The sequence below is a fragment of the Chiloscyllium plagiosum genome, chromosome 4 (assembly GCF_004010195.1).
Source record: "Chiloscyllium plagiosum isolate BGI_BamShark_2017 chromosome 4, ASM401019v2, whole genome shotgun sequence".
In the NCBI taxonomy this organism is placed as follows: Eukaryota; Metazoa; Chordata; class Chondrichthyes; order Orectolobiformes; family Hemiscylliidae; genus Chiloscyllium; species Chiloscyllium plagiosum.
In genome coordinates this window covers 59,046,577-59,061,975 of record NC_057713.1, presented here as the reverse complement: position 1 = coordinate 59,061,975, position 15,399 = coordinate 59,046,577, and the positions used below count along the sequence as shown (strand labels likewise).

The 15,399-nt window shown below is 42.9% G+C and overlaps 1 protein-coding gene across 3 annotated transcripts in view; it reads right to left on the bottom strand.

The window, feature by feature from the left end:
* Window positions 1-15,399, bottom strand: part of LOC122549068 (putative Polycomb group protein ASXL3) — a 294,423-nt gene that overhangs the window by 136,960 nt on the left and 142,064 nt on the right. For 2 of the 3 annotated variants that reach the window (XM_043688272.1, XM_043688273.1), the window contains one exon: window positions 3,170-3,287. The exons of the other annotated variant lie outside the window; for it this stretch is intronic. In XM_043688272.1, the coding sequence (XP_043544207.1) occupies window positions 3,170-3,287 (118 nt within the window). The remainder of the gene's footprint in view (window positions 1-3,169; window positions 3,288-15,399) is intronic. 3 annotated transcript variants of the gene reach the window in all.

Genomic DNA, 15,399 nt, shown 5'->3' with positions numbered 1-15,399 from the left:
ATAACTGCAGTTTAATTTATCAGTCCTACCTTGTTCTCTGCTTTGTCCCTGCTTGCCCTGACTGTTTGACTCGCCTTTGTTCTCAACTTTCAGTCTCAGATTGAAATCTTTCCTATCTCCCTGGGTCCCACACAACCTTACTAGTTTAAATCCTCCCGAGCAGCTCCAGCAAATCTACCTGCCAGTATATTAGTCCCCTTCCAATTTAGGTGCAATCCGTCCTTCTTGTACAGGTCACTTCTACCCCGAAAGAGATTCCAATGATCCAAAAATGTGAATCCTTCTTCCATACACCAGCTCCTCAGCCATGCATTATTCTGCTGTATCCTCCTATTCCTGCCCTCACTAGAATAGTAGCACCAGGAGTAATACAGATGTTACTACTCTTGAGGACTTCCTTTTTAAATTCCTGCCTAACTCTCTGTAGTCTCCCTTCAGACTCTCAACCTTTTCCCTTCCTATGTCGTTGATTCCAATGTGGACAATGACCTCTTGCTGACCCCTCTCCCCCTTGAGAACATTCTGCACACTCTCTGAGACATCCTTGATCCTGGCACCTGGGAAGCAACACACCATTCTGATTTTTCGCTGCTGGCCACAGAAACGTATGTCTATACCTCGGATTAGACAATCCGCTAACACAATTGATCTCTCGGAACCCGATGTAACCCTCATTGCATTACAGCTACTCTTAGTACCAGAAACTTGGCTGTTCGTGCTACGTTCTTCTTTAGCAGAATGCTGGAGAACAACTTTGCATAGGAATCAAACCCTCGATACTTCCAGAGACAGACCACTATTGGTGAGATCATGGTGAAGCTCCACCATTAATCTGGTAATAGCCAAGTTCAGTTGTCAGGCTTAACATACTTACGTGAGGTATTTTAGTTTGGTTGCTACATGCAAAAAAGTTTAAGTCATTGATTCAGTACTTGATTGTCTGTGAGATTTCTTAATAAATAGCAGAAATAAAGGTAACTTATGGTGATTTACCCTCAACAGGCTGATGGTCTGCTCAATTGTGAAGCCAAAGATTTATTGAAGTTCAGCTTGACTGGGGTTTGAGGATTTCTGTCTAATTTCTTCAAACAGAGAATGTCCATATTAGAGAGGAGGTAGTACTGGATGTCGTAAAATGCATAAAGGTGAATAAATCCCCAGGACCTGATCAGGTGTAACTTCTCCCTTCTATGGGAAGCTAGGGAAATGATTGCTGGGCCCCTTGCTGAGATACTTGTATCATTGATAGTCAAAGGTGAGGTGCTGAAAGACTGGACGTTGGCTAACGTGGTCCCACTATTTAGGAAAGATGGTAAGGAAAAGCCAGGGAACTATAGACCGGTGAGACTGAATCAGTGGTGGGCAAGTTATTGGACGGAATCCTGAGGGACAGGATTTACATATATTTGAAAAGCCAAGGAATGATTAGGGATAATCAACATGGTTTGGTGCATGGGAAAATATGTCTAACTAACTTGACTAAGTTTTTGAAGAAGTAACGAAGAAGATTGATGAGGGCAGAGCAGTGGACGTGTTCTATATGGACTTCAGTAAGGTGTTCGACAAAATTCCTCATGGTAGGCTGATTAGTAAGGTTAGATCATGTGGAATACAGGGAGAACTAGCCATTTAGATGCACAATAGGCTTGAAGGTAGAAGACAGAGGGTGGTGGTGTAGGATTGCTTTTCAGACTGGTGGCCTGTGACCAATGGTATGCCACAAGGATCGAAGCTGGGTCCACTGCTTTTCATCATTTATATAAATGCTTTGGATGTGAACATAGGAGGTATGGTTACTAAGTTTGCAGATGACACCAAAGTTGGAGGTGTAGTGGATAGCAAAGAAGATTACCTCAGAGTGCAATGGAATCTTAATTAGATGGGCCAAAGGGCTGAGGAGTGGCAGACAGAGTTTAACCTAGGTAAATGTGAGGTGCTGCTTTTTGGAAAGGCAAATCAGGCAGGACTTATACACTTAATGGTAATGTCCTGGGGAGTGTTGCTGAACAAAGAGACCTTGGAAAGCACATTCAGAGTTCCTTGAAAGTGGAGTCACAGATAGATAGGATAGTGAAGAAGGCATTTGGTATGCTTTCTTTTATTGGTCAAGAGCATTGAGTATAGGAGTTGGGAGGTCATGTTGCAGCTGTACAGGACATTGGTTAGGCCACTTTTGGGATATTGTGTGCAATTCTGGTTTCCCTCCTATATGCTGTGAAACTTGCAAGGGTTTAGAAAAGATTTACTTGGTTATTGCCAGGGTTGGAGGGTTTGTTCTATAGGGAAAGGCTGAATAGGCTGGAGCTGTTTTCCCTGGAGCATTGGAGGCTGAGGGGCTACCTTATAGAGGTTTACAAACTCATGAGGGGCATGGATAGGGTAAATAGACAAGGTCTTTTCCCTTGTGTAGGTGAGTCCAGAACTAGAGGGCATAGGTTTATGGTGAGAGAGTAAAGACAAAAAAGATAAGGGGCAACCTTTTCACACAGAGGGTGGTGCGTGTATGGAATGAGGAAATGGTGGAGGTTGGTATAATAACAACAATTAAAAGGCATCTGGATGGGTTATGAATAGGAACGGTTTACAAGGGTATGGGCCAGGTGCTGGCAAATGGAAATACATTAATTTGAGATAATTGGTTGGCATGGGTGAGTTGGACCAAAGGGTCTGTTTCTGTGCTGATCATCTTTATGACTCTATGACTCTACAACAGGATGCTGCCTTCACAACTTTAAAACGACATTCCATGCTAACAGAAGCCCTTCCTGAAGAAGGGCTCATGCCCAAAACGTCGATTCTCCTGCTCCTTGGATGCTGCCTGACCTGCTGCGCTTTTCCAGCAACACATTTTCAGCTCATTCCATGCTAACAGCCTGTTTGTTCTCTGGTATCAGTGAACCATCCCAATTGAGTCCCTCCTTTATCTTTGACCATTCTGCTCAACATCAAGTGAGCTGTCAGCTCCATGCAAGTAACAGTGGTGCCTACATTAATGCAGCCTCTGGTGGAAACTCTGATATACTGTTGAGAGGTTCAAATGACTGGTGTCTTAACTTTGGAACCATTGATGATAGATGCTTCCAGACGGTCATTTCAATCGTATTTGATGAGCTATTTCCATTATAAAAACAATTCTGTAGTAATGGATTTGTTCAGAATTTCCACTTACCTGCTGGTGATTCTGAGTGCTCATCTGGCACTTTCAATGGTGTCAATACGACACAAGGTATGGCCTTGTTCATCATCATCGAAACGCCAATCCTCCGCTTTTGTTGCTGCTTCAGTGCCTATTCATTACATAAAAATCAGTGCAGGAAACTTTCAGTCACAATACTCTTTATTTGCATTACACTTTTTTTTTCTTAATAACATGATTACCACTTCAGTGATTAGCTTTAACAGCTTTACTCAGCATTATTAAGGGTTTTCATCAGATTTGTCAGAAAGCCAATTACCTTAATTCAAGACCTTCTGTTTTTTTTCTGGTAACAATACTGCTCGTAGCACTAATACCTGTTCAACCTTTAAATAGAATATTACCATTAAGTGAAGGTATTTTTAATCAGAAGATTGCTTTCTCTCCCCCCATGGGAAATTGCTCTTCTAGATGTTCACCATTTACATGCTGTAAAAGCTGTTCAAGGATGTGCACCATGTTAGGGCTTCCAAATGACCACCTAATTATACTTCTGCTTAACTGTCAGAGATCTGAGCAAGGGGCCATTCGTGCATGTTCTAGGGGTTGGCAAATTCAAATGGAAGTTCTAATACTGGCTAATACTGCACTTATACTTGCATTGAACATGACCTAGAAACAGTATAATACTGCAGTATGCCCTATTTAAGTTTAAAAATCACACAACACTAGGTTATAGTCCAACAGGTTTAATTGGAAGCACACTAGCTTTCGGAGCGCCGTTACAATCACCTGATGAAGGAATGGCGCTCCGAAAGTTAGTGTGCTTCCAATTAAACCTGTTGGACTATAAACTGGTGTTGTGTGATTTTTAACTTTGTACACCCCAGTCCAACACCAGCATTTCCAAATCATGACTATTTAAGGTTGTTCTGCTTTAAAGGATAGTCATCAATAAGGCTCCAATCTCATACTGCGATCTTAAATTTGCTGGCATTTCATCTTGTTGCTATCTCAATGGTTGTCAACCCTTTCTCTCTCTGTTGACCCTCTCTCTTGCTGATTGTCCAAATCACTCCCTCATTGTTTCTCACCCTGACCCTCTGGCTGCTACCAACCCTCCCTTTGTTAACCCTCCCGATCACAGCAAATCCTTCCTCCCAATGACCCTCTTAGTCATTGCCAACTTTTCTTCTCAATGATCATCCTTTGCCTCACCTCTCCAGCCTGTAGCTTATCTGTGCAACTTGAAATTGCCCTTTCTATCTCTTGCTGTTTATCTTGTGTGCAGTCATTTATAGTGTGTGTTCAGAAGGAGACAATGACCAGGAGAGGTGGCAAAAGTTAGATTCAGCAAGAGGGAACTTTTTTTGGGGTGTTGCGGGGGGTTGAGGTCAATTACCACAATTGGACTGAAAGGTCTGTTTCTGTGCTGTATATCTCTATAGAGCAAAAGGTAGTGAGCTGGACAGACAATGACTTGGAGGCTCAGGGAGTGGGAGAAAAGTGAGTTGGAGAGGCAGTGAGCCAGAGAGACAAAGTGTCAGCATTAAGTAGAAAGAAAAACTCAGCATTTTTCTTTTGTGTTTTCAAATTTATTTTACTCTGAAGCATTTCATTTATGAATATAGGAACTTTGAACTGTAAGGTAGTTCAGCTTGCAGGTTATAATATTTCACATTTTTTTTCTAATAAGCAAGATCTTACAAAACCCAATCAAAACTTTTAGAGTCATAGAGATATACAGCACAGAAACAGACCCTTCGTCCAACTCGGTCATGCCAACCAGATCTCCTAACCTAATTTAGTCCCATTTTCTAGCACTTGGCCCATAACTCTCTAAACCCGTCCTATTCATAAACCCACCAGGTGTCTTTTAAATGTTGTAATTGTACCAGCTACGACCACATCCTCTGGCAGCTCATTTCATACACGCACAACCCTCTGAATGAAAAAGTTGCTCCTTAGGTCCTTTTTATATCTTTCCCCTCTCAACCTGCACCTATGCCCTCTAGTTCTGGACTCCCCCACCCCAGGAAAAAAGCCTTGTCTATTTATCCTATCCATGCTCCTCATGATTTTATAAACCTCCAAAAGATCCTTGTGGCACTCCACTGGTCACAGGCCTCCAGTCTGAAAAGCAACCCTCCACCAACACCCTCTGTCTTCTACCTTTGAGCCAGTTCTACATCTAAATGGCTAGTTCTCCCTGTATTTCTTGAGATCTAACCTTGTTAACCAGTCTACCATGAGGAACCTTGTCGAACGCCTTACTGAAGTCCATGTTATAATGCAAAATCTGAGATAAACCAGCACGTGCTGGAGAAACTCAGCAAGCCTGGCAGCAACTGTGAAGAAAGAAGCAGAGAAAGTATTTTGAGGCTAAAGTTACTTTACTTTGCAATGGGAAAATCTGATTTACTTAAAAGTTGTTTCAGTTTCAGGAACATAACTACAATGTCAAATGGAGCCCTACTGTACTTCCACAAAATCAGAAAAACATGATAGAATTGTGCAGAAAGCAGAAATACTGTTCTAATAGTAAGTATATTTTCTGTGCATTTCTGCACTTCTCCAGTTCTAATCATATCAGGGTCCCCCATGAAACATAACAGTATTTGACATCGACACTTTTAATGCTTTCACCCATAACCAAGGAACCATGTGATAAAATTCTTTATATTACATCCACATTATCATGAGTTTTACATTAAAATGCCATATAAAACAAAATCATCAAAAGAGACAACGATTCACATTTCACAGGTGGCTTTGTTGGGATCACACCTTATTCCAATATATACAAATGATCTTGAATTGAAAGATCAATATTAAATTTCATTAAGCAAACCAAATTATGGATATGGCAAATTGTGATGATATGAAAGATTGGAGATAAACTCTCAAAAAATAACAGAGTGGACAAATAAATGCGTGTCATGGTTTAGTGGATACCTAAATCTTGAAATAAGAAGAGAGGAGTAGGGCCGCAGAGAGAACAATTATCTTAATTCCTGAAGTGATGATGATCTGCAATAAAGTAATACAGATTCATTCATAATAAAAAATGTCGATGTTTTTATGTTAGTCATTTGTACTCCCCAACAGATACAGGTTAGCTGACCAATTAATCACTCTCCACCAAGTGTTAAAAAGATTAACAAGGGATTCAATCTATTCAACCGAAAGTCTCATGGCACTCATCATTTTTCAGAAGTCAAAATCTGAAGTGTGAAAAGTTACAGAAAATTGAAAGTCATCATCATCTGTCATGTTCCTATTTGGCAAAGGGTCATAGGATTAAAAACAGATGATAATCTACAGGGAAACAATTCTCCTCTAAGTGACGCAGACTCTACCATTATCAGTCAGCAATTAGATATTGTCTTCTTAAATATAGGGCAAATTATAAACACACATTATGCATAGGCAAAAAATAAGTGTGATACATAATATGATGTTTTTGTATTTTAAATAAACCACAGTAGACATGAAGGACTGCTTGAGGAGGACATGGTGTGGGAGGGCACAAGTTACCATAGGAATGTATAGACTGGGCATGGATAGTATGTACATGTGTAAGAGGTGAAGACTCAACAGTCTTTCCATTTTTATTCTAACAGAAGCACAGTCCCACAGCACCAGTGTGGGCCATTGAAACAGCTTGTCAACCAGGCAGCAGTTATTGATTAATTTTTCAGGGTTGGCTGACCTGATTGAAGTCAGCACCTATCCACTTTGCACTCCAACAACAAAAAAAGGCAATGAAAATCCCTACACTGAATGCATTTTCTCCTGAAGTGGGCAGGCTGAGCCAAACAAATTCCTGCCTCTTGCTACCAGCCTTGAGGACGAAATTCAACATCTTCATATAGAACATAGAACATGACAGTGCAGTACAGGCCCTTCGGCCCTCAATGTTGTGCCGACCTGTGAAACCAATCTGAAGCCTATCTAACCTACACTATTCCATTCTCGTCCATATGTTTATCCAATGACCATTTAAATACCCTTAAAGTTGGCGAGTCTTAAGACCTTCCCTCCATACCAGGCAACATCCTAGTAAACCTCCTCTGCACCCTTTTCAAAGCTTCCACAACCTTTGTACAATGCGGTGTCCAGAACTGTACGCAATACTCCAAGTGCAGCCGCACCAGAGTTTTGTCCAGCTGCAGCATGACCTTGTGGCTCCGAAACTCAAACCCTCTACCAATAAAAGCTACACACTGTATGCCTTCTTAACAACCCTATCAACTTGGGTGGCAACTTTCAGGGATCTATGTACATGGATGAGATTTCTCTGCTCATCTACATTATCAAGAACCTTACCATTAGACCAGTACTCTGTATTCCTGTTACTCCTTCCAAAGTGATTCACCTCACACTTTTCTGCATTAAACTCCATTTGCCACCTCTCAGCCCAGCTCTGCAGCTTATTTATGTCCCTTTGTAACCTACAACATCTTTCGGCACTATCCACAACCCTACCAACCTTAGTGTCATCTGCAAATTTACTAATCCATCCTTGTACGCCCTCATTCAGGTCATTTATAAAAATGACAAAAAGCAGTAGCCTCAAAACAGATCCTTGCATTACATCACTAGTAACTGAACTCCAGCATGAACATTTCCCATTAACCATCACTCTCTGTCTTCTTTCAGCTAGCCAATTTCTGATCTAAACTGCTAAATCACCCTAAACCTCATGCCTCCATATTTTGTGCAAAAACCTACTGTGGGGAACTTTAACAAACGTCTTACTGAAATCCATATACACCACATCTCTCATCCATCTGTCAAAGAACTCAATAAGGTTTGTGAGGCACGACCTACCCTTCACAAAACTGTGTTGACTATCCCTAATCAACTTATTCCTTTCTAGATGACTATAAATCTTATCTCTTATAACCTTTTCCAATACTACCCATAACCGAAGTAAGGTCCACTGGTCTATAATTACCAGGGTTGTCTCTACTCCCTTTCTTGAATAAGGGAACAACATTTACTATCCTCCAGTCGTCTGACACTATTCCTGTGGACAATGATGACATAAAGATCAAAGCCAAAGGCTCAGTAATCTCCCCCCGGCTTCCCAGAGAATCCTAGGATAAATTTGATCGGGCCCAAGGGACTTATCTATTTTCACACTTTCCAGATTTGCTAACACCTCCTCCTTGTGAACATCAGTCCCATTTAGTATAGTAGCCTGCATATCAGTATTCACCTTGAAAAAATTGTCTTTTTCAAGCGTGAATACTGCTGAAAAATATTCATTTAGCGCTTCCCCTATCTTCACTGACTCCAGGCAAAACATCCCACTACTATCCTTGATTGTTTGGACCTAATCTTACTCTAGTCTTTCTTTTATTCTTGATATACCTATAGAAAGCCTTAGGATTTTCCTTGATCCTATCTGCCAAAGACTTCTTATGTCCCCTCCTGGCTCTTCTTAACTCTCTCTTTAGGTCTTTCCTGGCTAACTTGTAACTCTCAAGCACCCTAACCGAGCCTTCACATCTCATCCTAACATAAGCCTTCTTCTTCCTTTTGACAAGAGATTCAACTTCCTTTGTAAACCATAGGTCCCGCACTCGACAACTTCTTCCCTGCCTGACAGTTACATACTTATGAAGGACCCGCAACAGCTGTTCCTTGAATAAGCTCGACATTTCAATTGTGCCCATTCCTTGCAGTTTCCTTCCCCATTCTATGCATCTTAAATCTTGCCTATTCGCATTGTAATTGCCTGTCCCCCAGCTATAACTCTTGTCCTGCAGTATGTACTTATCCCTTTCCATCGCTAAAGTAAACATAACCGAATTTTGGTCACTATTACCAAAGTGCTCACCTACCTCCAAATCTGACACCTGGCCGGGTTCATTACCCAGTACCAAATTTAATGTGCCTTGCAGGAGAGGAAGAAATGGAGGGCATGGAATCCCTCGTCAATTTGGCGCCAACTCCTCCTACACCCCCACTCCCCCGGCCACAACCTCATCTGCCATCACCAAACCACCATCTCCCAGACCATACACAACCTCATCACCTCAGAGGATCTCCAACCCACAGCTTCCATCTTCATAGTTCGGGAACCCTGCACCGCCCAGTTCTACCGCCTAACCAAGATGCACAAGCCTGACTACTCTGGATGACCTATCGTCTCAGCCTGCTCCTGCACCACCCACATGCGTTTGGGACACCACCCATGGCCTCCACCTTCTCCAAGACTTTTGTTTCCCTGGCTCCAACACCTTATATTCACCATGGGCATCCAGTCCCTATACACCTCCATTCACCATAACGAGGGTTTCCAAGCCCTCCGTTTCTTCCTCTTCTGATGCCCTCACCAGTACCATTCCTGTGACCATTCGTTTGGCTGAACTGGTCCGTACCCTCAATAATTTCTCCTTCAAATTTTCTCACTTCCTCCAGACAAAAGGGGTAGCCATGGGTACCCAAATGGGCCCAGCTATGCCTGTCTTTGTTGGTTACGTGGAACAGTCTATCTTCCGCAGTTACACTTGCACCATTCCCCACCCCTTTTCCTCCACTACATTAATGACTGCATCGGCGCCATCTCGTGCTCCCAGGAGATGGTTGAACAGTTCATCAACTTCACCAACACATTTCACCCCAACCTGGAACATCTCAGATGTTCACCTGGAACATCTCAGACACCTCCCTCCCTTTCCTGGATCTCTCCATCTCCATCAACGGTGACCGACTCAACACTGATATCTTCTACAAACCCAGCTACTCCCACAGATACCTGGACTACATCTCCTCCTACCCTGCCCTCTTGTAAAAACACTATCCTTTATTCCCAATTCCTCCGCCTCCACCTCATATGCTTCCAGGAGGACCAGTTCCACCACAGAACAAATCAGATAGCCTCCTTCATTAAAGACCACAATTTCCCCTCCCATGTGGTTGATGATTCCCACTTCCTGGAACTCCCCCCTCGAACTCCACCTCTCCAACCGCAACAAGGACAGAACCCTCCTGGTCCTCACCTTCCACCACACCAATCTCCGTATACATTGCATCATTCTCCGCAATTCCAGCCACCTACAAACAGACCACACCACCAGAGATATATTTCCCTCCTCACCCTTACCCGTTTTCTGTTAAGATCAGTCCCTCCATGACTCCTTTGTCAGGTCCACAATCCCCACCAGTGCACCCTCCCCTCCTGGCACCTTCCCCTGCCACGGCCGGAAATGCAAAACCTGCACCCGCACCTCCCCCCTCACCTCCATCCAAGGCCCCAAAGGAACCTTCCACATCCATCAGAGTTTTACCTGCACTTTTTTAAAGATTAGACTAGATTCCCTACAGTGTGGAAACAGGCCCTTCGGCCCAACAAGTCCACACCGACTCTCTGAAGAGCAACCCACCCAGAACCCCTACATTTACCCCTTCACCTAACACTATGGGCAATTTAACATGGCCAATTCACCCAACCTGCCCATCTTTGTGACTGCGGGAGGAAACCGGAGCGCCCAGAGGAAACCCACGCAGACAGGGGTAGAATGTGCAAACTCCACACAGACAGTTGCCCGAGGCTGGAATTGAACCCGGGTCCCTGGCGCTGTGAGGCAGCAGTGCTAACCACTGAGCCACCGTGTCCTCCCCTCCAAACATGTAATTTACTGTATTCATTGCCCCCGATGCAGTCTCCTCTACATTGGGGAGACAGGACACCTACTTGCAGAGCGCTTCAGAAACATCTCCGGGACACACCAGCCAACCCACTGCTCCGTGGCTGAACACTTCAACTCCCCCTCTCACTCCGCCATGGACATGCAGGTCCTGGGCGTTCTCCATCGCCACTTGCTAACCAGCTGATGCCTGGAGGAGGAATGCCTCATATTCCGCCTCTGGGCCCTCCAACCCCACAGCAATAATGTGGATTTCACCAGTTTCCTAACTTCCCCTTCCCCACCTTATCCTAGTTCCAACCTTCCAACTCGGCATCACCCTCATGACCTGTCCTACCTGCTCATCTGCCTTCCAATCTATTTGCTCCACCCTCCTCTCTGACCCCCACCTTCATCTACCTATCGCACTCTGCTGTGCTTTTCCAGAAACACACTCTCGACTCTAATCTCCAGCAGCTGCAGTCCTCACTTTCACCCTGTCTATACACTGTGTCAGGAAACTCTCCTGCACATGTTAGGCAAAAACTGACCCATCTAACGTACTTGAACTATAGTATTCCCAGTCAATATTTGGAAAGTTAAAGTCCCCCATAAGACCTACCCTGTCATTCTTGCTCCTATTGAGAATCATCTTTGCTATCCTTTCCTCTACATCTCTGGAACTATTCAGAGGCCTATAGAAAACTCCAACAGGGTGGCCTCTCTTTTCCTGTTTCTAACCTCAGCCCCTACTACCTCAGTAGACATGTCCTTAAACGTCTTTTCTGCAACCATAATACTGTCCTTGACCAAGAATTGCCACCCCTCACCCTTTACCATCTTCTCTGTTCTTACTGAAACATCTAAATCCTAGAACCTTCAACAACCACTCCTGCCCCATTCTACCCATATCTCCAAAATGGCCACAACTTCGAAATCCCAGGTACCAGCCCATGCTGCAAGTTCACCCACCTTATTCTGGATGCTCCTGGCATTGAAGTAGACACACTTCAAACCAACTTCTTGCTTGCCGGTACTCTCTTGCAACCTTGAAACTTTATTTCTGATCTCACTACTCTCAACCTCCTGTATACTCGAACTACAATTTAGGTTCCCAGAACCCTGGTGAATTAATTTAAACCCACCCTGCAATGTGAATCTTCATGCTCTGTTTTAGAAATTTACTCTTGGAATGCGGGTATCACTGGCAAGGTAAGTACTTATTGCTGATTCCTAATTATGCTTGAACTGGTTGAGTTATGAGGTTCATTTCAGAGGACAGCCTCGAGTCAACCACATTGCTGTGGGTGTGGTGTCAAATGTAGACCAGACTGGCAGTGTACAGCAGCTTCCTTCCCTGAGGTACCTTTGTGAGCCAGGTAGGTTTTTAATCACAGTTTAATTGTCACCATTACCGTGAATAGAGTTATAAATTGAATTTAGCTTTTGCCAGCTGCTAGGGTGGGATTTGAACCCATGACTCCTTATTATTAGCATAGGCCTTAAGATTACTGCTCCAGTGACTCCTCTATATTGTGGAGTTAGAGATGTTCTCTGAAGGGTCAATATTTAATCAGATAAGAAAATTAGTTCAGACTGCGCGATACACATTGCAAACAAATAGTGTCTTATCAGAAATCATAATAAATCTAGTTATACATTTATTGTTCAGTGTTAGATTAAGAAGTTTAAAAAGTCTACATTATGAATAATTCTTCTACATGTTATTTGGAACAAGCAGCAAAGGGATTTGGTTGTCCGTGTGCAGAGATCACTAAAAGCCAATGCATAGCAGCAAAAAGTAATCATAAAAGCTAAAAACAAAAACTGCTGTTAAAGTAAAGGAGGCAAGAATATAAAATTGAGGAAATTATACTTCAGTGAATCAAACACAACTGAAATATTTAATTCAGTTTTAGATAATGAACATTGGAAAAGATATAAGCAAAGTACTGCAGATGCTGAAGATGTGAAGTAGAAACAGAAAGTGCTGGAGAAACTCAGCAGGATGGTGGCATCTGTACAAAGAGAACAGGGTTAACATATCAAGTCTAGTGTGACTCTTCACATTGTGTGATGTTGGATTTGAAATGTTAAATCTGTTTCTCTTTGCACAGAAGCTACCATACCTGCGGAGTTTCTCCAACACTATTTATTTCAGTCACTTCGGAGGGGTACAGTGTACAGACGCCAAATTTTATCCATACTCAAAAGATCGTACTGCAGTTGGCTTGGAAGGATAGGTAGGTCAGACCAGGTAAGGACCCGCAGATATCCTTCCTTAAACAACATTCCTGAAGGAAATGGGATGTTACAACATTCTTTTGATAGTTTCATGCATCATCACTGAGCCTAGCTTTCAAATCCAAAATTATTAATTTTGGATTAGTAGCGATTAATAGCGATTCTGGTCTCCTTCCTATCGGAAGGATGTTGTGAAACTTGAAAGGGTTCAGAAAAGATTTACAAGGATGTTCCCAGGGTTGGAGGATTTGAGCTATAGGGAGAGGCTGAACAGGCTGGGGCTGTTTTCACTGCAGCGTCGAAGGCTGAGGGGGAACTTATAGAGGTTTACAAAATTATGAGGGGCATGGATAGGATAAATAGACAAAGTCTTTTCCCTGGGATCGGGGAGTCCAGAACTAGAGGGCATAGATTTAGGGTGAGAGGGGAAAGATATAAAAGAGACCTAAGGGGCAACTTTTTCACATAGAGGGTGGTACGTGTATGGAATGAGCTGCCAGAGGATGTGGTGGAGGCTGGTACAATTGCAACATTTAAGAGGCATTTGGATGGGTATATGAATAGGAAGGGTTTGGTGGGATATGGGCCGGGTGCTGGCAGGTGGGACTAGATTGGGATGGGATATCTGGTCAGCGCGGACAGGTTGGACCGAAGGGTCTGTTTCCATGCTGTACATCTCTATGACCCCTAAGACCTAAGGGGCAATGTTTCAAGCAGAGGGTGGTACATGTATGGAATGAGCTGCCAGAGGACCAGGTGGAGGCTGGCACAATTGCCATTTAAATGGCATCTGGATGGGTATATGAATAGGAAGGGTTTGGACGGATATAGGTTGGGTGCTGGCAGGTGGGATATCTGGTCTGCATGGATGAGTTGAACTGAGGGGTCCGTTTCTGTGCTGTACATCTCCATGACTCTACGACTCTATTTGGAGCCTGGACTGCTGGATTACTGGTCCAGAATATAGCTCTGAATTCTTTTATTGAGGCAATAAGGGAGTACAAAAGTAGATTGCATAAAATATGGAATTTTTAAATACAATGCAGAGATTGCTGTGGAAACTGAGCAGGTCTGGCAGCACGTGGAGAGAGAAACAGAGTTAATGTTTTGAGAGTAGAGACAGGACACTGAGGGAGAGAGGAAGAGAGAAAGAGAGAGGAAGAAAGCAAAGGGAAAGAAACAAATCAAGGGAAAAAAAAAGAGAAAATGAGGAAGCAAGAAAGGGAAAGAGGCTGGATAGGTGATGGTGGGGATTATAAGAGAATGAAATGAGGCTGTAAGAAACCCATGCCATGACAGAGCCTGGGGTGTGGGGGTGGGTAAAAGACATGGAAGGAGTCTTTAAATGCAAATGTTTTTCCACTGACACATTATGGTCCAGAATGCAGAATTGGTCGGTTTGTTCAGAAAATCAATTTGTAGTATCATATTTGAGCTGTTCGATTAGCTTGATATAGCTCATTCACAGGCCTGAGAATAGAGGTGGGTCATTTGATAGACTCTGAATCAATTGAAATTAACACAGTAGACACCCAAAATAATTCAGTCATTGTTAGAGTATTTTGCCTTCAGAAAAGAATCTGCCTATTTAGCAGCTAACAGATTTCAAGAAGCAAGATATTAAATTTGAAGCATTAAAGTAAAATATTACTTGGATTGTACAGTCATGTCTGAGGGGCTTAATCACAGAGATAGCTGGTTTTGATTTATAAATTACTGAGGCATCCTCAATTCTAAACTGTAATGTAAAAAATGACATAGTTATTGGATATTCTCCTTTTGTGTTGCAATGATTTAATGTGCAGTCTGTTAACAAGACTTAGGGTGAGGAATTCGTTCATGGAAGCTGTGGCACAAGATTTAATTTTAAAATCAAATTGTTTAGGCATGTTATGACACAACTCTGGAGCAAATGGAACTTAACGTGGGCCTCCTGGCCTAGAGGTAAAGACACAATCCATTGTGCCACATTGAACAAATGGTGGCTACTAGAATTTCAAGGTGATGGAATTTTGTGCAAAGTCAACTTACCTTGAATTACCTCCCTATCATAATTGATTGCCATGCTTTCAAGTGTTAAGCCTTTGGAATTCCCTCCAGTGGGAAACAAAGCTATGGATCAGAGGATGGAGTAGCTAGTATATAGCCAGATACAGCGTGCAGAGAGTCTGTGAGATGGGACAGACAGTTGATAGGACAAATTCACAGTCAGTGTGATGGGCTGGAATGTGTCTATTTTAATCCAAGAAATATCAGGAATAAAGTAGATGAACTTAGAGCATGGATCAATTCTTGGGACTATGATTTTGTGGCCATTTCGGAGACTTAGTTTTCACAGGGGCAGGAATGGTTGTTCGATGTTCCAGGGTTTAGATGGTT